This window comes from Dermacentor silvarum, chromosome 8 (assembly GCF_013339745.2).
Source record: "Dermacentor silvarum isolate Dsil-2018 chromosome 8, BIME_Dsil_1.4, whole genome shotgun sequence".
Taxonomy (NCBI): domain Eukaryota; kingdom Metazoa; phylum Arthropoda; class Arachnida; order Ixodida; family Ixodidae; genus Dermacentor; species Dermacentor silvarum.
The window spans coordinates 85928596-85952733 of NC_051161.1; the positions used below are offsets into that span (position 1 = coordinate 85928596).

General features: G+C 45.0%; 1 protein-coding gene across 1 annotated transcript in view; it reads left to right on the forward strand.

Moving 5' to 3' along the window:
* Positions 1-362: 362 nt before the first annotated feature.
* Positions 363-24138, forward strand: part of LOC119462257 (probable glutamate receptor) — a 177625-nt gene continuing 153849 nt past the window's right edge. Inside the window, exon 1 of the mRNA XM_049672907.1 lies at positions 363-563. Within this exon, the coding sequence (XP_049528864.1) occupies positions 363-563 (201 nt within the window). The remainder of the gene's footprint in view (positions 564-24138) is intronic.

Consider the following 24138-nt stretch of genomic DNA (forward strand, 5'->3'; position numbering starts at 1 on the left):
TCACACGAGGCGTCTTTCTTTTCTCTTCCAACTCCTCACTTCCTGCGTTTCTGGCCACCCACTTCCGCTTGTTTGGCTTCTGCTTCCTTTTCTTCCCCGCCTACTCTATTCTCCTTTTCCTCCCTCATGCATTTTGCGCAATCCGGACGGCTCCCTCGCTTCCTTCTTGCCCGTGAATTTTATTGTACCTTCTTCTTCTGTTTTTTTTTTCTTTTTGCCGGGAAACCCCATCCCTGGCGCGCTCCTTTCCTCGCCCTTCGATCCCCCCCCCCCCCTTTCCACCCTCTCCCAACTGTTATTGCTTCCGCGCCGCCGGCCAGCGCCCTCCGTACGTGATAGCTCACGGCATCGACGGAAGGAGGATGCCACCATCGGTCAACGGGTCGTCGACATCATCAGCGCGAGTCCGCTACACGGGATTCGCCGTCCAGCTGCTGGACATGGTGGCCTCGGCGCTTGGGCTCGAGTACGAGATACGCGCGTCGGCAGACGGCTCCGACTACGGCACGCTGTCGGCGCGCGAGGGCCGATGGAGTGGACTGGTGCGGGAGGTCTTCGAAAGGGTGAGCTATGCCATGTGCGAAGGAGGCAAGCAAGCACAAAAAAAAAGCTTATTCACATTGAAAATGGTGAGGGAATGCGGCTGACGTCAGCCAGCATTAAGACGATCAGGTACGGTGCATTTCATTAAAACAGCATTTTATTTTCATCAAAAAGATGAAGGAGGCCGTTGGCAAACTCTGTCCCTCATAGCAGCTTCACATAAGACGTCATCCCACTGGGAAGCAGTTTCTAAAGGACTAGACAATAAATATGAGTGAAAAGAATTATATACTTTTTAAATATTTTCTGCTAAGTGAAGAAAGAGGTTTATTCACACACACAAAAAAAAAACATTCTTCACAACAACAGCAGAAGTCAATGTACATGTTGGAAAGTACTAATAACGAAGCTAAAATGAAATCATCACCTAAAGAAAAAAGAAGAAAAAAGAAAAAAAAAAAACAGGCAGTGAGGTTAACCAGACGCACATCTGATTTACTACCCTGCACTGCTACAAGTGAATAAAGGGACGAGCCATGACAGAGTCACATGTTAAAGCCCGAAATCTAAACACAGAAACAAATGATTACTCTTCGTACATGAACACATACACAATGCCTAAATAAAGTTACCCGTTGGAAAACAATGCGCAAACATCATGTTTGCGGCTACACATATTTCTTGATGGTTCACAGCTTATTGGGCTGCTCGCTTGGCGCATTTCGTTTCTGCATCTTGTGGCCGCATTTCACAATTATTTCATCTCTTATAGTGAGTACCTCTCCATTGCATTATTTACCTTCTTGTACTTGTTAAAACGCCGATGATGCCAGACTTATTAGACAAGTTTGATAATGGAGTGTTTTCTTGACATTTTATTTACGATACTGTTGGCCATAAGGCCGTTACAGGGTGGGTTTTAAGGCATCACAAAGAGAATTTCGGTGTTACAACAAAAGGTTATCAAAGATACAAACTGGGTGTTACAGCAGTAAAATACATCAATAAAATGTCAGTCATAGAAAACGGGTAAACACATAATTTGAACAGCAGTAATCAAAATAGAAGCTGGGTATTACAACAGTAAAGTACGTCAACGAATTGTCCGTGATAAAAAACCAAAAAAAAAAATTAACACGTAGAATGACAATTTGTACAGGAGTCTAGCACTTCGGCAATAAATTTTGTAGCCTTCAATTCATAAGAAAACTCTAATTCATAAAACAAACCATACATGGTATATGGTAGCAGTTCACAAAAAAAAGGGGGAAAAGAAGCATGTGTATTATGTACAAGAATGGAAGCAAACAATCATTCAGGTTTGTAATGATGTCATTAAACATTTTTCGAAGGTTTCAACTGAGGTGCACTGCATAACGGATGATGGCAGTGCGTTCCAGTCTTTTATGGTTCGGGGTAGGAATGAATTTGCATATGTGTCGATATGTAGCTGTGGCAAAACAAACGTCGAGTCATGTTGTTTCCTAAGAGTTCGCTTTTTTGCGGGAGCTAAGTAATCTGAAATATCGATGTTAAAATGGTGTTTAGAAAGCAAAAATAGGAATTTTAGTCTTGCCACTAGACGCCGCTGTGATAGAGGGGGTAGTTGAAGCTGATTTAACATCTCTGTTACCGAGTCGGCGGAGGAATATTTGGACAAAATAAACCGTGCAGCCTTTCTTTGTACCCTTTCGAGTTCGTTTATTAGACCCACTTGGAACGGATCCCATATAGTGCTTGCGTACTCTAACGTTGGCCTCACATAGGTTAGAAAAGCGGTTAATTTGACTGAGTGAGGCGCAAGCTTCAACTTTCTGCACAGAAACCAAAGCTTTTTTTCGGCAGTGCTCGTGATACTTGTGATGTGTGTTTTCCAGCTTAGGTTCTTGCTGATAGTTATCTCTAGATATTTCAGTGTATCAACTGTAGCGAGTATTCGGGAGTTCACAAAGTATTTGTGATCCACGACATTCTTTATCCTGTTTGATACCCTGAAGACAACTGTTTTTTGCTCGTTTATCTTCATTTTCCACTTTTCACACCATATTTCAATGGCAGCAAGAGCGTCACTCAGCGATTTTTGATCATTAACTTCGTTAATTTCCCGGTAAAGTAAACAGTCATCTGCGTACAAACGAACGGTGATGTCTTCACTAATACCGGAACTGATATCATTAATGTATGCCAAAAATAAAACAGGACCTAAAACAGACCCCTGCGGCACGCCTGAGTTCACAGCTAAGGTGCTCGATCTTGTGCCACTTATTTCTACATACTGCGTTCTACCGGACAGATATGCGAGGATCCATTCTAACAAATTGAGATCAATTCCCATTTGTGCCAATTTGCTGATTAACAGAGAGTGAACAACCCTGTCAAAGGCTTTAGAAAAGTCTAAGCAAATCGCATAAAGTTGTCTTTTGTTGTTCAAAGCACTAGAAAAGTTGTTGATGGTTTCCATTAGCTGCGTGGTAGTAGAAGGGCGTTGCCTAAACCCGTGTTGATTTAGAAAGAAGATTTTGTTATGTTCAAAGTAAGTGTATATGGATTTGGATATTATATGTTCGTGTAGTTTGCAGCAAACACAGGTCAACACCTCGCCGACAACATCGTCAAGGTGTCAAGTGTTATTTTCACGCTATGGGCTGTTATTAATGGGAATCTGAGACGCATTCACACTGCGCTGCTTCGGAAGCGTTGTCGAAATTGTAAGGAGCAAAGAAAGAATTTAAAGGCACTTTCAGACAGAGGCGGCTAGCACGTACTCTAATGAAAAGACACCCAACTTACTCAACTTACGACAGTATTGGGATATTACCAAGACATCGACTAAAATCGACGTCGTATACTCATGAACGTTTAGATTTGTTGTATTAGGCTCGTTTCTATTGCCTCCTTCTCTATGCATATTTCTCAGTCAACCTACTTCCTTTTGAGCTAGTGCAGCTGTTGTGCACGCAAGACGTGCACGCAACCGAAACCTGTTGCGGTGAATACTGTTTATATAATTTTTCTTCTTTTTGGCCGTCACAACGCTTAAAGAAGGCTTCCACTGATTCTATTTCAGCATCGGAAGTGGTAGGGAGCGAGCAGGCTGTTAGGGAGTAAATTTCACATGCACCAACAAGAGACCCGACGAAGGGGAAGCCGCTTTCAGGAAAGCCTAGCAATATAACTTTTGTTTGTCCTCTCTGATCATCCTGCTTTTCTCCTGCCCAGCAGCTTGAAACAACATTTGGCAAGTTAAACGACCATGCATGTGCACCAAGAAAGTATTCGGGAGTGTATATATCCGCCTCCTAGCCCAAAATTACACAGGTCTCAGGCGGTTGACTGGAGGCGACTTCAAACCAGAACTTACACGAACCCGGTACATCTTACCCTCATGTTTCCGGACTTACACCTTGAGGCCTAGTGTAAATTAAGTGGTGATAGAGGAGCCACCCTAGGAGCATATACTCTTGGATTGCGAAATAGTTCAGAGGAGAATTGCAGTCACCCCGGGTGAACTAAAGGCGCGGTGGAGAGTCGCACTGACTATCTCTGATATCCAGGACCAACTTTGGGGCATCCAGCAAGCCCGGTAAGCTACCGATAGACAGAGTCTCTCTGCAGCCCCCGGCGCCGCCTAGATCCAGGCCCTCAACTTGCAGGATATTCATCAAAGTTTTCTCATACATACACACACCAGAACGACTTTACTTAATCCGGAAATATCATCTCTGACAAGTATAAAATACTACATTTCGGCTAAAGAACAGTAATTATTAGTCTTACTGAAACTTTAGGTGCGCAGACTACGCCAAAGCATTGACAGTAGCACGTTACTCCGGCTGTGAGCGAAGCGTCGCACTTGTGTATCTCTCGCAAAGTTTAAAAATTAAAAGGAAAAGAAAAAAAAAAGCTAATGTGAGAGAAGTTCTCCTTCCAGTAATGTACTTCAAGTATTCAAAGAAATATAGCACGAGGAGCTTTTTCATTATTGTCATGCTATTGATTGACTGATCACAGTTGACCTAATTATGGTGGGATATAAATATTTGCCAGTACAGCATGCTTCCGACTTATCCACAGCGTTTTGTTCGTGCAGGATAATTGCGGATGAAGTTATTTAGAAGTTCACCACCAAACGCGATGCCGTCACGTGTACCTAAAGAAAATAAGCACACAACAAGTTTAGACCGAAGGGCGATGCGCTGAGCGACAAGCGGGAGCTCCTCGGATAGTGGTCTAACAACACGTGAGTGCGAGGCGTTGGCGTGCCGCTGCACGCAAGGAAACTCGTGCTGGCCAGAAGGAATAACACCCTGGCAACTACCAGGAGTCTCACAACGGTGGAGTGATGAGGGCCGCCAGTGACGTTGCATGGCGTCGCACCTGGACCATGCCAGAGATGATACTAACGAGAAATCGCCTTCATTAGTGGGCGCCCAATGAAATATTAGATGCCGTTAGCTTCATGTTTACTGCTCAGACTAGGAGGTTCTCAGGACTTCAAGGTTACATACATGTAACCGAAGGCGCAAAATGAATACATAATAAAAAGGAAACGGGAAGTTGAACAATATGTGAAACTAAGACACAACAACGAAAAGCTCAGAGCAGAACAAAGACATAGAGTTGTGAAAAATATCAGCAGGGGACAATATCAGCAAATACAGCAGGGGAATATCAGCAAAAAAATAAATAAAAAATAACAATCTTGAAAAGAAAAGTGTACATACATGCAACCGAAGGCGCAAAATGCATACATAATAAAGAGGAGGAGAAGGGAAGTTGAACAATATGTGAAACTAAGACACAACAACGGAAAGCTGAGAGCATAACAAAGACAGAGAGTTGTGAAAATGTCAAGGTCATGAATGTGGGCATTATAAAGACTCTGTATTCTATGGACGGTTGAGTGTTGGTGGTGACAAGCAGCAACATGGAATGGTCTGTGTTCTCTGGTGATCTTGCGCGGAATACGACATGTAATAAAACTGAGCAGTTCGGGGCACATGAGGATATATCCTCATGTGCCCCGAACTGCTCAGTTTGAAACCATGAAGGAGTTTGAAAAGGAAAAGCAGGTCAGCGCGATTACATCGGCAGCCAAGTAAGGGCAATGGCAATAATCTAACAGTGCTAGAGCAGGGCCCACAGTCCGTGTTAGCAAAGCGGTGATGATAAATGCTTAGAAAATTTTTCTGGACCCGATCTATAATGTCACTGTTGGATCTAGAAATGCCCTTCCACACGACCGACGCGTATTCGAGTTGAGGAAGACAGATTGTTGTGTACAACTTGCGGAACGGTGTAGGAGAATTGAATTCTCTCGACAGTCTGCAAACAGAGCCAAGAGTGCGCATGCCCCGCATTGCGACGCGTTTAGTGTGAGCTGAAAAGTGTAAGGTTGTATCAAAAAGTACACCAAGATCGTTGATTTCACGGACCTTACACAATGGTACAGAATCTACTGAATAAGAAAAAGAAATGCTTGCTGTTTTGCGGGTGAAAGTCATGACCTTGGTCTTAGCAGCATTCAAGGTGAGGTTATTATCTGTGCACCATTTAGAAAAAGAAAGCAGATCAGACTGCACGATGCGACAGTCATCAACAGTGTGAATTGCCTTAAATATCTTTATGTCATCGGCATATAGGAGGAATGAAGAACGCCAAATGGCGGAAAGAACGTCACTAATAAAAATTAAAAAAAGGAGTGGTCCTAACACTGGTCCTTGAGGAACGCCGCTGGTTACCATGTACGAAGAAGACGTTTGGCCGTTGACGTTAACAAAACATGATCTACCAGTAAGATAACTCCGCAAGAGATTTACAATTTATGAGTCAACACCAAAGTGTGTAAGCTTGATGAGAAGCAGTGAGTGACTTACCACATCAAAAGCTTTACTGAGGTCGCAATATATGGTGTCTACTTGCCCCCTTTGAAGTACCGGCGCGGAGATATGTGTCATGTAGCTTGCGAGATTTGTGATAGTGGAGCGGCCGGTGAGGAATCCATGCTGATTCGGAATCAATGTGTTCTTCACAGTACAAGACAATACGTTGTGAAGAGCAAGCTCAAAAACCTTAGAGCCAGACTTAAATACAAGAAAAACACGAGCAGTTTTCCACATGTGAGGGAAGGTGTAAGTATTCAGAGAGCTATTAAATATAGATGTCAATACTGGGGCAAATATACCTCCGTACGCTTTTAAGATTGCGGAATGGATGCCATCAGGACCGCAAGATAGGGAAGGCTTCAAGCGCTTAAGGCATTCGATGATCAGCTTTGCATCAAACAACACAGGACTAGATGTAGGAGCCGTTGTGTGCTGCTGACTGATACCAGCGTTGAAACCTGAAGGTTTATATAAGGAAATGGGCAGCAAAACATTTCGCGACTGCTTGGACTTCTACTCCACTAGAGTCGAGCAGGCGAAAACACTCTCCGCGATTTCTGGTACGCTTGCGGATATACTTCCAACATTCCGCCGGCCGGTCGGAGGCGCTCTTCTCCAAGAGTGCAATATATGCGTCATGATCCTGCTTATAGAGGCGTTTGCAGAGAGTTCGAAAAAAGCGGAATTCTTCTCTCCACTTATTAGGCACAGGAATTCTGGATTTACGATGTGCGCGATCTTTATGCTTTAGGGCAGTTATAAGTTCAGATGTGAACCAATGAGGATATTTAGAGCGCCTAGGAGTGTACTGAGGAATGTATTGGCGCATACCGCTCAAAACAAGCTCCGTAAACTGATCTATTTGGTCATCAACATTGCTTTTATCTGTGACCAGGGACCAATCTCTGGTGAACAAGAAGTCAAACAAGCCAACATAATCACCCTGCTTGAAAGCAAATCGAGAAGATTCATTACAGCCAGTAGAGAAGCTCTGCTTCAAGGCTGACACAGAGGCAGTTATCTTAAGTGAGGGGTGAAACTTATCGGGACGGACAAGGGAAATGTCAGAACGGGAAACATCTATAGCTTGAGCATTAGAGAGGCAAAGTTGTAAAACGTTGCCACAGGAATTGGCGATCAAGTTGTGCTGCTGAAGAGAACAGAAGGACAAATTCTAACAACAGGCTGCATTTGTTCTCTATGTAATGATTATAATGAGAATATGTAAGCGTGTTCCAATCAATTCCTGGTGTGTTAAAATCACCAAGAAGGATTACTCTGTGCTTGCGATGGGAGGATAAGACATTTTCAATAGAAGAGATGACCTGATCAAACAAAGCAGGAGAAGTATTCGGTGGAACGTAGAACGTTCCGATTAACAATTTTTCACAGCGCGCTAGGCTGACTTCAAGCCAAATCGATTCCTGTACGCTTTCTATGTCGCTGCGCCTTACACATGTCAGAGAGCTGTCAACGGCAATAAGTACGCCACCACCTTTTTGTTTAACTCCACTGAAGTCCCGGTCACTTCGAAAGACGTTATAATGTGGCGGAAAAAAATCTCGGGAGGAAATTTCACGGCAGAGCCATGTTTCGGAAATAACAAAAATAGGAAAGGAAGACAAAATGACATTGGCGAAAAATTCACGTGCCTTGGTGCGAATCCACGAACGTTTCGGTAAAAAATGTTAATTATAATCAATAATGTTAAATAACGTTAAAAAATAATAATAATACAATAATACCTTTATTCTTGAGAACAGGTGGTACAAGGTGCCAAGGCATTAGGAAAAAAGTTACTACGAACAGCAACTTGACTAGTCCTAATGACCAGAGAGTTCAGAAGGCAGCAGACAGCAAGAAGCGAACAGATGAAACAGTTTAGAAAAAAAAAGGAGAAAAGGAAAACCAAAGAGAGAAAGAAGGAGAAAGTAAGAGCATATAGTACATCGATCACATTTAAGCAAATTTGCTTCACACATCAAACAATTTCTATTCATACTGTTGGCATGCGTACTCCTAAAAATGCATCCATGTCAAAGCTGAAGCAGTCGCTCCATGAAAAAATGGACGAGGACTTCATCTCCTAGGAATTGCTGTGATTGCTTGGCTCAAAAGGCACATTAGCTGCTGTTGGTGTTACAATTGCGACGCTTGAAGCCGCAACATTTCTGTCATAAACGTTGTCGCTGGCGAATCCCGTAACAGTTGATTTGCAGGAGTTTATTGGAGTGGTAGGCCGTAATAATATTCTGCCAAATCCGTCCAGGCTAATATCTATTCTCCCCCTATGACTGAAGATAACCTCTGCGGTGGTCATCATTGTATTCGCTGGAAGAAATATCAAAATAGTCCACTGCCTTGGGATGAACATGGCGACTCACCGGGCCGTCTCCTTGAAGTTGGCAGCTCTCCAGGTGAGCCTGGCCATTCCACTCCACAGCCGTTATCTCGATCCGCATGGTCCTCCTCCGGCTGTGCCAAATGTAATGTTCTCACTCATCACCATATACACAGAGGGGTAACGCCTTGATTTCGTTCTGCTCGACCTCTTCTTTCCTCACTTCGGTCTTCGCTCAGTCCTATTGTATATATATATATATATATATATATATATATATATATATATATAGATTCAACCTATATTGCACATAGTGCAGAGGATGTGTTAGGTCACCAACTACTACACTTGCATTTAGTGAACATCTGATAGACGGAAGCACATGTGGAAGCCGTGAAGAAGGTGCTGGACAAACGTTCACGACAGATTTCAGTATTGAACGTGCACCTCACCTGATTATTTCTGCGTTATAGTTTTTGACAGATAACAATATGTCTGACAAATATGGACGATTATGTCGAAAACAGACCAACTAGTGTTGTCTAAGGTATTGCACGTCAAGCGCAATGTGTCGTCTGTGCGAATAGAGACGCACCCTTCACGTTAAGCGATCACCGTGGACGTGTACAGTTATCTCTCGCCTGTCACAATCGCCGCAGCCGCATGCTAAGAACTCATATACATCAACAGCGTTTCGTCTGAGTGATGCTGGCATCGGTCTTAACGGCAGTTTCCTCTAGCAAAGTTGACAAGACACAGTCTGCTTGTCCTTCGTCGTCAATTCGCAACCATGTTCCATTACGGGTCAGCGCTGCAGCTACAAGTTATTTTGCGATCCTCTCATGTTTCCTTCTAAGTGGCCGTTAAACTGCACGCCGCTTGCTGATGCCCCTTTTTCTTTAAATATTTCGTTTCCAAGCAACCACTTAAAGCTTTCCGTCACTTAGCTCCTTCGGGCCTATGTGTAATGGAGCACTCCGAAGAGGAGTCTGGCGTCACGTACTCTTTCGAGAAAAGATGAATTACTCGGCCGCGGCACTCCCACTGATAGATGATCGCCTTAAGCGGTTTGAAGCTTTAATTGAATTTCGGCCAACCTCCGCTCTTTCATTTATTTCTTACGCCGCTGCGGTGACAAGAAAGGCCCGGAGTGCGAGTTTTAATTTTAGCAATTCTTTAGCCAAGACTTACTTTTAATTCCTTTTTTATCACTTCTGTAGAATCAGAGCCACGGTGAGTATAAAACAAAATTGGAGCTTCGCGCAGCTAATGGGCCAATGTTCGGCCGTCTTGTTTTATTGAATGTCCCCACCATACTTGAGCATTTCTTTTAATGGGGCAGGCACGAATGTGAAGCAAAGCTTTGAAGCGGCCAGAGAGTTAAATAAGAGCGCGATATTTAAATTCTCGAGTCTTCCTAGGAAGCCTGCTGCACTTTTATTTATTTCATTATTCTTTCATTGCCCGTTTATCAATTTCTAGACCCGATTCGAAGCAACCTTGTCAGTCTTAAAAGGAGGAGTGTTACTTGGGTAGCAATAGGCTGCTAGGGAAATTGAATTTGCTTGTAGCGAGGCGATCGTTTCGACCATGCTTTTTGTTTTCTTTTAGTGCTTTTTAGTCCACGCTTTTGCTCAGAATATGTTCTCCTGGAGACGGTAATCTAATGGCCAATGAGTCGAAATTGTTGTTGCGAAAGCTAACTGCCTTTTCGCTGATCCTTCGCGACTTAAGATTAGGTCATTTTCACCGTCGTATCACCGAATCAAAGACTAAAACGTTTGCCTGCTCATTTTGAGCGCCAGAAATAGAGCCGTAAGAATCGGACTTAAAGGAGCAAAGCCCATTTAATCGCGATTCTAAAAGCGAAAGCTGCATGATACGTTACTCTTACACTTTTCCATTCGTAATCTCGTATTTTGTTGTTTTTGTACGAGCTCGTGGAATTACACTGTTTCGTAGCCATGCTTCCCATGATTTCCCATGAAGAAATAGCCAAACTAAGAGCTTCGCTAGCGGAAAGTCAGGCGGTAGCGACCACCTGCAAGGAGCATCTCGCTTCTCTGTCATCGGAATCAAACTCCCTTCCCAATACCACTCCGTCGTCAGTCGAAATGTTTCACCAGATGGAAACTTCCCTGTCGCAAAAGCTACAACAACAGCTGCAGCTGCAGGAACAGCGTCAGATGCAGCAACTTCAACTTTTCCTCCACGAAAAACTTCAGGAACAGCTTCTCGCCTTCCGCGAGCAGCTAGCGGACAATCTTCCTGTTAAAGGAAAGAAAAGAAAGAAGCCGAAAGCGAACTCAAGCGTCGAGGATGTCGATAGGTCCATGGAGAACGCACCATTACCTCGCGATGGCGAGTAAGCGCAATAATCACGCACAAGAACTCCATGCATGGCAGTGGAATTGCAGAAACTTCTCAAGAAAAAAAGCCACACTACAACAATACATAAAAACCGCAACAACTCCACCGCAGGTTATCGCATTGCAGGAAACAGGTACGAGGTCCACCATGTCCGGATATGAAACGTATATGGCGAAGACAGATACAAGGGTAGCAGTGCTTGTCTGCCACAGGCTGACGGCAATAGACCGCACACTGGATGGTAGTGAGATTGACCACGTATTTATAGAAATACTGCCGGCAGACAGGAAGGCACGCAGCGTCTTCGTCCTAAACATATATAGCCCACCAAAAAAGTGTGGTGAAAATTTTGATTGCCTCATCAGATCGGCACTCAAGGAGGCGAAAAACAACACGCTGCTTGTGCTAGGCGACTTCAACGCGATGCATCCGACTTGGGGTTACAACCTCACTTCAAAGAAAGGAAACACCATCCACTCGCTCATTCAAAAACACGCACTCACACTCCTCACAGACCCAGACTTTCCAACTAGAGTGGGAAATAGTGTATCAAGGGACACATGTCCGGACCTTACCATGATCAAGAACCACGAAAAGGCTACATGGAGAAATATAGAAGAAACGCTGGGTAGTGACCACCACATCCTGGAGGTTACCATTTCGCTCAAGCATACACGCGATCGCATCAGTCAGATCTTATTGACGGATTGGGCGGCATTTCGTAAAGCGAGAGTTCAACAAAATAGAGAAAAGGAGGATATCACATCGCTGCAACAATGGACGAGTGAGCTCAAGGAGTCGATCAGGCAACACTCAAAGCAGATGCAACTCACCACGGAACATCCGGTGGTAGACCCACATCTCGTGCATATGTGGGACGCTCGTAGAGGCCTTTTGAAAATATGGCGCAAACAAAAGCAGAACAGAAAACTAAAATTGCGCATAGCTGCTCTTACACAACAGGCGGAAGAATACGCTACTGTCTTGGTGCGCCAAAACTGGCAATAAATGTGCGCCAGCCTGAGCGGAAGGCTCAGCTCGTCTAAAACGTGGGCAATCCTAAAACACCTACTGGACCCAACCAAAAGCAAGCAACAAACCTCGCACACAATCAGACGCATACTTCGCAACCAACCGGGGTCGGATGAAGATATTCTGCGAGAGCTAGAGGCCAAATACATCGGCGATCACACACGGAACTAAACATCTATACCAAAATATAGTGGGAAGCCAAATGAAGACCTAGATCGCCCATTTGAAATCACGGAAGTCTGGACAGCGCTTCACTCCCTAACTCGAAACACAACACCCGGACAAGATGGGCTCACAAACAAAATGCTGAGAAACCTGGACGACAACTCAATAGAAGCCCTAACGACTTTCTTTAATACCCATTGGGAAGCGGGAACACTACCAAATGAATGGAAACACGCGCACATAGTACTAATACCGAAACCGGGCAAGCCTCCAGGTCTCACCAACATGCGACCCATATCCCTGACGTCGTGCCTGGGGAAGCTTTTCGAAAACGCTGTGCTCAATCGCCTGAAGCCTCACGTGGATGACACGGGTTTCTTACCTGACACGATGTACAGCTTCAGGCCGCATTTGTCGACTCAAGACATACTACTTCAATTGAAGGAAGAAGTACTGGACCATGTCACCACACATGTAAAATGCATACTCGCACTGGACCTTAAAGGCGCATTTGATAACGTAGCTCATGAGGCCATCCTAAAAAACTTATCGCAACTCAATTGCGGCGAACGAATCTATAACTGCATTCGAGCATTCTTAACGGACCGCACTGCAACGGTAGGCGTGGATACCCTCAGAACAAAAGAGAAAAAGGTTCCAAATAGAGGCACTCCTCAGGGATCAGTCTTATCGCCTTTTCTCTTCAACGTCGCCATGAAAAACCTCCCAGAGCATCTAGAGAAGATTCCGCACCTTCGTCACGCAATATATGCGGATGACATTACCATTTGGACAACTCGAGGCTCGGATGGAGAACAGCAGGACGCCCTGCAAGCGGCGGCAGACGCTGTCACCGAATACGCCAAAGAGTGCAACCTGGAATGCTCCCCAGAAAAATCCGAGCTCCTCGTTCTCAAAAAGAAATCAAGAAGAAAAAGCACAGAGAGAGAGGCCATAGAAATACACCTAAACCAAAAACCTATACCCAGAGTCCAAACACTCCGCATATTAGGTGTCTCCATGCAAAATAGTGGTCGCAATAACCACACTGTAAACGCACTGAAACAAACTGCCTACAGCGTAGCTCGCATGATTAATAGAGTTGCCAGTCGCAGACATGGCATGAAGGAAGAAGACTTATTACGCTTGACTCAGGCCCTTATCGTCAGTAGAGTCACGTACGCGACACCTTATTTGAACTTGACATCAACAAAAAAAGCCCAAATAAATGTGTTACTGCGGAAAGCGTACAAACAAGCCCTCGGCCTTCCTCCAGGCACCGGAACAACGAAACTTCTATCCCTAGGCATCCACAACACCTTAGAAGAACTAATTGAAGCACACCGACATGCGCAAATCACGCGCCTCAACCTCACTAGAACAGGCAGAGCAACACTTCGAAGGTTGCAATACCCCGTGGCAACAACCAACAATCAAGAAGTACTCCGCAAGTCCCTACACGAGCAAATAATGGTGGCGCCTGTTCCGCGTAACATGCACCCGGAATATCACTTGGGCAGGAGAAAAGCACGAGCGATAACAATAGAAAAGAGATACGGCACTCTCTCCACTGCTCGATGGACAGATGCGGCCATGTACCCGAATGGAGAGGGCATGGTAATCAGCGTGGCTGGACACAGACAGCAAGAACTGGTATCCGCCTCCGTTCGTACGCAGAACGTCGCCGCAGCCGAAGAGGCCGCTATTGCCCTCGCCATCTCGGCATCGAGACAAAACGAAGAACTATATATTCTTACAGACTGTCAATCAGCATGTCGAGCCTACGCGAACGGCCATCTACGTAAAATCGCATGCGATATTCTACAGCGCCTCAACGAAATACCCCGCACCACGATAATTTGGACACCGGGACATGAAGGCGTCAGCGGAAACCATCGTGCACACACGATAGCCCGAGGTCACTGCAACCGGGCACTGCAAGAGACGCCAGAAGACCCAAGTCCAGACACACTACAAACTTACTACGATATACTGCAGCACTACCGCCTTTCGAGAAGAACGATGCCGCCACCCCACCCATCCCTCACCAGAGCTGAAGCCACGACCTGGAGGCAACTCCAGACCAACACCTATCCTCACCTCACGCTCCTTCACGCGATGTACCCCACCCTTTATCAGCCCCTTTGTCCTTTTTGTACAGAGCGAGCTACCCTCTACCACACCACATGGGCATGCCAAAATATCCCCAATAACTCTCCAAATCGAAACGCAACGCACGAGCAGTGGGAGATGGTGCTGACCAGCTCGGCACTGGAGGATCAGCGAAAGCTTATCGCCAGAGCCGAAAGTGCTGCCACCACCGCTGGGGCCCTGGACTAAAGGCTCCACCCACCACGGAGATCGACGCTTCTCCGTGCCTCATCAAAACAAAGTTTTGTCTCTCTCTCTCTCTCTCTCCCATGATTTTGCAGCCAATCTGCTATAGGCCACGCTCAAGGAGATCGCGTCCGGCAACGGAAGTAGATAGACAGACCGGAAGTATATTGTTACGGGCCGCCTCCTTGCATTAAGGAAGAAGACGACGATCGCCGGGAAACGCTGCGCGTGTTCAGCCATCTTGGCCATCTCTGCCAACAATCCCTGTCAACAATTTTCGGCACTATGTGCATGGGATTGTCTTCATGTACGTGGCGCCTTCCCGCCAGTTGTGCCTTAGCACGCGGGTCAAAACGGATGATGGATGGCCCATTATTATACCCCTCACCACCACCGATGTCCCTTTCACAAGTGTCGCGATGCTCACGTGACGCATGCTCCACCAGTCGTTGTGCCCCTTTGTCTCGTGACGTAGCCATCGCGCTAGCGCTGTTATCAGCAATTTACCTTTGGACTCGCTATGTGACGGACGCTCGTTTAACCACATCTTTCAGGGTCCTGACGATGCCGTGCAGTGTGCCTTGGCTATGAACGCTGTGGCTCATACGCTAGTCTATGATGATGGGGCGAACTTGGCGCAGAAAACGCACTACTTGGCCATCGCGCCGGGCGAAAACAAGACACTGGTGTCTTTGCTCTTTTACGAACATGTCGAAGACGCTTAATATAGTCAATAATGATAATATATAAATTCACTGTCGCAATATCCACTATAGCAGACCCACCAGAGTCACAGCTTCACTGGCTTCGATCTTCGCAGTAGTGGAAGGGCTCTGAATTTTTCTTGTAGCTGCTATTGCACACTACGAAAAAATTATCCGAACGATCACAGTTTAAATAATTTCACATTGAGATTAAAATTAGAGCTACCATTGTACTATCCGTGAAATGAACATGGGTTATGTTTGCTCCATTGTTAACGGATCGAATTCCTGTTTCCAGCTTCCTTGTTTAAGTTACATTCGACAAAGACAGCGTTCGCTAGCAATTTATAAGCGATTTAGCAAGTTTTACGAAAGGATTCACTTTGTAATGAACTTAATGGCTTATTCTCCTTTCAAACACAGCCGTACTCTGACACGCGGATAAGTTGACATGGCGACGAAAAGTATGGAGCGTATGCCTCTCGACTGTTATCATGATCATCATCATCATCCTATATTTATATCTACTGCAGGGCGAAGGCATCTTCCTGCGATCTCTAATTACCCCTATCTTGCAGTAGTTGATTCCAACTTGCGCCTGCAAATTTCCTAACTTCATAACCCCACCTAGTTTTTTGCCTTCCTTGACTACGCTTCCCTGCTCTTGGTATCTATTCTGTGACTCTAATGGTCCTCTGGTTATCCATCGTACGCATTACATGGCCTGCCCAGCGCCATTTCTTCGGCCTAATGTCAACTAGAATATCGGCTATCCCCGTTCGCTCCCTAATGCACACCACTCTCTTCCTGTCTCTTAACGTTAGGTATAAAAACATTTCTCGTTACATCGCTCTATGTGCGGTCCTTAACTTGTTCTCGAGCTTCCTTGTTAACCTTCAAGTTTCTGCTCCATATGTTAGCACCGGTAGAATGCAATGATTGTGCACTTTTCTTTTGAACGACAGTGAAAAGCTCCCAGTCAGGATTTGGCAATGCCGGCCATATGCACTCCACGCCAATTTTATACTTCTGTAAATTTCCTTCTCATAGCCCGGGTCCCATGTGATTAGCTAATCTAGACACGACTGTTATACCAACGTCTGTAAACGTTAGACTTGAACCGTATTGAGATAGTTTTTCATCCTTGCGTACAATTCCAGTTCCTTTATGCGATGGTCGAAACCTCTGTTTATTGGAACCTTTGAACGATAATGACACCTGAGAACTACATTCTGCTTAAGGATCAATATTTATCTTGGGATTTATGGTTGTGTACATTGATTTCAGTAGTAATGCGTACATTGATTTCAGTGGAATATAACACAATGGGCAGAAACCAGTCGAGCCTCCGCTAGACAGAATAGTTAAAAACGACAAAAATGAGAAACAAGGTTGCTGAACTCTCCGCACACGTACTCACACCATCAAAATTGTTAAGGTGATAAACAGTACTGAGACTGCTGCGCTCTGGAGTCCGACCAATCCTCATTCTCTGAATGGTGCCAATGGAACGGGCTGCCTCTATATTAATCCTAAACCTGAATTTTGTCACATTCGCTTAACAACACATAATATCGTTTCTCCATATTGTGTTGATCGTGCAATGTTTAGATTGTTCTTAAAATAAGTGATCTCGGTGCGCTTTTTTCATAGGACGTTATGTTTCTTCGCCCACTCTAAACGCGTAGCATCACGAGGCCTGAGCACGGTCTGTTCCGACTGCAGACTTACAAGAGATTTCCGTACCCCACTTCCCTTCCTCAGATTGTTCACATAACTTGCATACGCCCCTGTGGTTTGTAATGGAATGAACAATCTAAGTAGCTTACTAATTGAGTGTGTACAGAAAAAGTTAATGAGTATATATATAAACATAGTTTTCAGGCCTTACCCATCAAAAATTTTTCAAGTTTGAATAGTTATCGTAGACTGCCGTCACTTAGCTACCAACGTAGTCTTTTTTAGAAAATATTTAATAGAATTATTATATGTTTTGATCTACTAGAGAATGTTTCACTGTGGGTTCCACAGACGATTGCCAGAGAACATAGGTTCTTCCAGGCTCTTCCCTCTTTTTGCAGCCGCTCGCCTTTTCACAGAATGCAAAGTCTGTATAACTGTCATAAATAATAATATTAATAATATAAATACTAATAATAATCAATCAATCAATCATTTATCGTGCGCAGGAACAAATACGGGGTCTGAGTGCTGACGCGCGCACACAAAAAACCTAAGAAAAACGGCAGGGGAATATCAGTAAACCAAAACAATGAATAAAAACAACAATCTTGTAAAGAAGAGTGTACATACAACAAGGCGCAAAATGAATACATAAGATAAAGGAGGAGAATGGCAGTTGAACAATATGTGAAACTATGACAGAACAACGCAAAGCTCGGAAAGGAACAGTGACAGAGAGCTGTGAAAAACATCATGGTAATAATAATAATAAAACAACTACCTGTTCGTTTGACATATTGTTTCGAGTCTAATAAAGTTCTCTTGATTGACAAGTCGATATGTTGACATGATATCGAGCGACTGAGTAACCGCCACGCCAAACCCCGAATGGTTAGGCAAAAAAGCTTTGCCCTAAATACGGTCGATGAGCATTCTTGCATTCGAATTCACAAACACACGGCCGCCAGAGCCAAGAGTACAACCCGCGGTCTCTTGCTAAGCAGCTCATCTCCACAGCCACTGAGCTACCACCACAGTATACCTCTGCTGGTTGCAGTATTCCTTCCGTAAAGTGTACTTCTCACAGGCCGCATTCGACGTTTTGTAACTGACGTAAATGTTTCAGTTATTCGTTGAGGCCACATAACTCACTCGCGTTGAAAAAAACAATTCTACCAACTGTTAGGTCAATGACTCCGCACTTATCCTCTACGCGCCCTAGTTGTTTTCCGCAGCAGGACGTACTTTTACTTTGTGTTCAAGCATTAGCTGCGGTAAGTGGACAATTACTCGTTTCCAGGAGTAACTTGCGCGACAAAACTGAAAGCTATGGGGATCAGCGTAAAGCTTTCTGCTATACGCCCCTCGACTGAGGTGGCAGGTGTGAGCCTTATCCCTCTCGACAATCCACCATAATTTTCTACGAGTGAAGTTTCCTCCGACAGTGTCTGTTCTTGAACGCTCCTCTCCGGATCATTTTGTTTGGAAAGGATGGCACTTTTCCTTCGCCGTAGAGAGCCTAATTTGAAATCGATAATGCCAAACTGTCCTTCAATCCGCTCACACAAAAATCGCATGAAAAATTGACTCGGCAGTACCTAAAAAAAAGGAATTGTACCCAATAATCCTGACGTCAAAATGTTTAGTTTTCCTTTGAGCAAACGGGTGCCTCACTAAAACCGCCAACGTTTGAAAGGCTGTCTAAATTTGTTTTTTGTTTTAGCTTTTAATTTTGGTGATTGAACACGCATTAAAAAACAGCTCGGGAAGCGAAATCACTGTCTCCAAGATTCCTGACGCGTCCGCTCATTTTATCTTCCATCAATGTCTTCATTACTATTACATTACTATTTGCAAGCTCCCATTATACTTCTTCATTCTGAGTTAGGAGCAGTATTTTTTTTTTCTTAAGCGTTACATGGTGCACGCGAACGGCACTTACTGGGCGCGTTTGTTGCGTGCATTTCGTATCCTTCCGCAGTGCTGTATTATAATCTCCCGCTTATATTTCAGAATTATTCGGGATAACGCTGAATTAGATACATCAAATAACAAAACACCGGCGGATCTTTTGCCTAAGCATCAGCTTTCATGCAGCGGGCGTAAACAACAGCATGGCCCAGCAGAGCGCAGGTTTCGCCATCCTGAAAGCCTTTCCGCTTGCGGGTCAAAACAAACAAATACGGTGTCGCCCTGATTGTCATCTAAGTGCTGCCGGGGTGTGAAGGTTCTGCTGAAGCTTTCTAGCAAGTGGCTGAACTGAAGTTGGAATAGCCGCTGTTTGTGCTCAGCGATCCGGCTCCCTGTGTTGTGAGAAGCCGAGACAATCAAGCCGTCTCTTAGCTTTGCGGTGTGCCGAATCTGGGAAAGGCGGCCAAAAGATGGCCGTTGTTTTTGCTTACTCGGGCGATGAGAAAGTTCTCGCACCTTTGGGATGGCTCACGCTTTCGCTTAGGTTTTTCCGGCCCTTAGTCCTGCGAGAGAGAGAGAAGGGGTAAGGAGGAGGTTCGTGGGGGGGGGGGGGGGGGAGATATGGCTTTGTTGGAGTGGACGCTTTCAGCAGTCGCATGCCACCTAGCGCCGTGCCAGTTCCACTGCAGAGATGTCTTTATATTTTAGATGTCCGTGCATGTACTACTTGTTTATCAGCCATGAGGCTGTAATTGCTTCCGTATAATGTACGCAGTCTAGCTTAGGTACCTTTATTTTTGCTACGTGTTCCTTTTGCAATGTGGTAAGCTAGGGTTGCGATTTTGCTGCTGCTTTATCGTGTTTCGGGGAAAGCATGCGCCCCACACGCGAAGTGCATTTGCCGCTACGTTGAAGCAATTATAATCTTGCGCTGTCGTCATGCTTTTGGTGTTTTTGTCTCCCAGCTTCATCGAATATGTGTCCTTTTCTTGCAGACCAGAAAACGTCTACAAACTGGCATTTCTTAGCTTGCCTGCAGGAAAGAATAATGTACCTCTAAGTGTTTGGCATTCCGGCACGACATTTGTAGCCGTGAAGTATGACGCACTGGACGCCAATAAACGTTTCAAAGTAACAATTTTCTCCATAAACGTTGCAGGCTCCACTGAAGTAAAGGCTGTAGGATGGCTCTTTGTACATTTTCTACCCAGTGTTAATAAATACTAAGTTATTAAACACTCTTTAGGCGCGAAATCTCCATGCCGCTCTTTTAGTTAAAAAAAATTACTGACTGGCTCAGAGCCCTTAAAAAATAGTCATTGCCTGCAAGCATTAGAAATCGATTGATTCGCCATTGCTAATGAAATGCAACGCGTCTTACATTCCGTCAAATATCATGTGCCTTCACCAAAGTGCTGTTGTATGGAAATATGTAGCGGTCTGAATTGAAATGCTAGACACAGTAAAAGTTGCATGTGAGGCACTGTACGCACGTACTAACTGGACCTATTACTGCAACGCGCATTTTACATATATATATATATATATATATATATATATATATATATATATATATATATACATGTCAGTTAAGCATCGAATTACAGGAGCCGGTATAGAAATAGTACAAAGAACAGAAGCACGTAGCAAAAACTAACAGAACTTTACTGACTTTTTTTCATACATGCTTCTATTCTTTGAGCTATATATATATATATATATATATATATATATATATGTATGTTGTAACGTAGATAGAGAGTAGACAAACTTATATTTACCAAATATATACAGAGAAGTCACAGCCAAGATGTAGATGTAGAGCCTTGAAGTTACTGGCACATCAAGATGACAGAATAACAACAGCCACGAACGCGCTTCTTCAATCCTCATCTTCGTCGTCCTGCCGAGCGCTTTCTTTATAATGCGGGTATGACCCGAAACATATGATCCCCGGCGGTCTGAGCGTCGTCACGGCGCTTAGGCAAGGGAGGGGCTGTAGGCTGAAACGTACGGCTTGAGACGGGACACGTGCACGACGTCAGGGGTGGGGGGGTCACTGAAGATGAGGAGAAACCATCTAACGGGGTGATCTCGTATGTGACCTCGGTGAGCTGGCGTAAAATGTTGTATAGGTCCGGAGTGGCGGGAAAGAAAATTCGAAGACAGGCCGACGAGACGGCAAGGGGCCCACAGAAGAACCAAGAAGCCTGATTCGTAGTGAACAGTTCCGTGGTGGCAATCGTAACGGGCCTTTTGAGTCAGCTGCGAGGCAGAGAGATGGTCCCATGCGATGTGACGAGCCGTTTGAGCACGAGCAGCGGAGTCGTGGGCATATTATGTAGAAGCGTGCGTGGCTAATGGAATTAGTGTCTCAAAAGACAACGTGGGATGGCCGCCAAACGAGTGATAAAAGGGTGAAATGTGGCGATGTCGTGGCGGGACGAGTTGTAGGCGAATTTGTCCCAGTCACGGTGATCTGATGAAACGTACATGGATAACATCGAGATGAGCATGCGGTTGAGGAGTTCTGTAAGTTCTTTAGTCTGCGGGTGGTGGGTGGTGGTTAGCTTGTGACGTGTGGAACGCGAGCGAAGAATGTGACAACTTGTGAAAGAAAAGACCAACCGCGATCTGTCCCAAGCTGCCGTGCAGCGCCGTGGTGGAGGTTGACGTCCTGAAGCAGGAAGTCTGCAACGTCAGTGGCGCAAGTGGTCGGCAGTGCCCGTGTGATCGCGCGTCGTGTCGCGTAGTCAGTAGCTTCGGCGATCCACTTGTACCCCGAAAGAGAAGTCGGAAATGGTCCAACGAGGTCAAGGCCGATGTGGTAAAACAGACTAGTTGGAATGTCTATAGGCGTAGGTGGGTCGGCAGGCTGCAAAGACAAATGCTTGCGTAGTTGGCAGGACTCATGACCAGCAACGTACCGGTGCACAAAACGGTAAAAAGACCTGGCCAGAAGAACCAACGCCGCACGCGGTCGTATGTACGGGATACTCCGATGGATACAGCCAAGATGATAATGATGGCGATCTTCTGTACGAATGGCACATACCCACCGAGAGGGATCGGCCAAAAATTGGGTGATTTGGAGAAAATTTATCAAAAAAGAATTTCAGAAAAAAAAGAAAGAAAAAGGAAGATGAATTCTGCTTCTAGTTAATTATTAGAAATAACTGTTTGAAGAATGCAGCCGATTCGAATCAACGGTAAAGTTGCGCATTGCAATTGAAACATTCTGGTTGCTGTTAGCCAATGTGGAAGCTCCAAACGAAAGAAAGTGGGGGGCGTTCATGATGAAGCCAGGCTTGTTTAAAGGGTTTAAAGATGACAGAATAACCACAGACACGTCTGTGGCTGTTGTTATTCTGTTGAATTGTTGAACAACACAAATAGTATTTTTGTTGTTAAGCGTGTGATCATTTCTTTCAGAATATATAAATAAATATATATAAATATATATCAGAAGCACGTGCGCGTCGGAAAACACTGTCAAGATTTCGACAAATATTTGCGCATATATGCTAGAGTCGTTACTCTGGTCTGCAAAGGCTTGCATAAACCGTAATGCGTTTATTAACTATGCGAAGGCTCTGCGGCAGGTTCTGCACCGTGCACCCGCTCTACCGATGTCCACTGCACAATTTTAATGAGGTTATGCTTTAGGAGTGAGCCAAACACCCATTAGGACTCTTTCCCATAGTTAGGTATTGTTTACTTGTTCCTACAGAGCTTCATGTCGATGTGCCTGCTCTTCTCCTCGTGGAAATTATTCGAAACGCACGTGTAGGCTCCTCCTTCCCCACGATCGCGGATGAGCTCTTACGAAATGACTCCGCCATGAGCCCGGGAGAGCACATTGCTGATCGAGCGAATGCTTGCAGGAGAACACGAGACATCATTAACGTTGATAATTGGATGGGTTGCTATGAGGGTCGTTCTGAAGTTATGTAAGCACGACAGACAAAGGACGAAACGAGACGGAGAAGACGAGGACTATAAAACGACAACCACAACAAGAATGTATTGAGAAAAGCAGACAGTTTTTTTTTGTTTGTTTTTTTGTAAATGCTAGCAATATTTGTTACAGTGTATGCAGTTGGCTGCTTTTTTATTCTCATATTGTTGTTTCATCATTCCTGCTTGTTTCCTAAGTAGAGTTTGGGACTTTGGCATAACCGGTTCTAAAGAGGCTTAAGATACTTCCCATTTATTTCCTTTTAAAAATAATTATTGAATTCTAGGAAAGGCCAGCACCTGGAGTAGTAAACTTGCACCTTTAATCACGGACACTGGCGAAGTCGCTACGTGGATCCCGCTATCACAAGCTGTTTTTTTTTTTATTCAAGTTTAACTGACGCGGAGACTTGAGGCGTGCCCGTTAAAATTAATTAATGTCCGTGCAAACTTTTTTCGAATCGGGGAACTGACTAGTTTGAAGAAACTTTAGGGTGTCACTGCAAATCGCGTATTTCCGCACGTGTGTGTCCACGAAGGTATACGCGATACATTTTGCGCTGCCTCCCCTTTTAGCCGATACCGAAGGTAGTTAATTTTAAAATGCGGGCCAAGTCTTGTTCACGGCGCCTTTCAATGAAAAGCAAGATCCTTTAAAATTTATCCGGTGCTGTGCGGAATCGCACCCGCGTCACACGGGTTTCTCAATTAGAGCACCTCAACTCTTCCCCACGATTGACTTTTTATTGCAATAGCAATTATATGGACACTCAAAAGCAGATTTCTGCCGTCGGCGTCGCCGTCGCCGTCGGCGTCGCCGTCGCCGTCGCCGTCGCCGTGAGGTTCCGTATGACGTCAATGGAGATGAAATCGTGGCCGCGCGCCGCCGAACGCTGTATGTGCGAGTGAAAGGGCGCGAGGGACGCGCTCTTTCACGGGGAGTGAACGCACGGCGGAGAACAAACGCGCGTTCTGCGCCGTGCTTCCTCAAGGGCTGCAGAAGTAGGCGTCTCTTTCCTCCTTTACAATCACCATATATGTAGAGCAAACGCGCCTTCTTCCGATGAGCGAGAGGCCGTGGGGGAGGGGGGGAAGGGGGAGGGAAGGGAGGCGACGTTTAGCTGCGGCACCAAGTGCCTATTTATATCAGAGGCTCCGGCAACAGTCACCAACGCCGCACGCATTTTGAGCGAACGCGGGCAAAATGCCG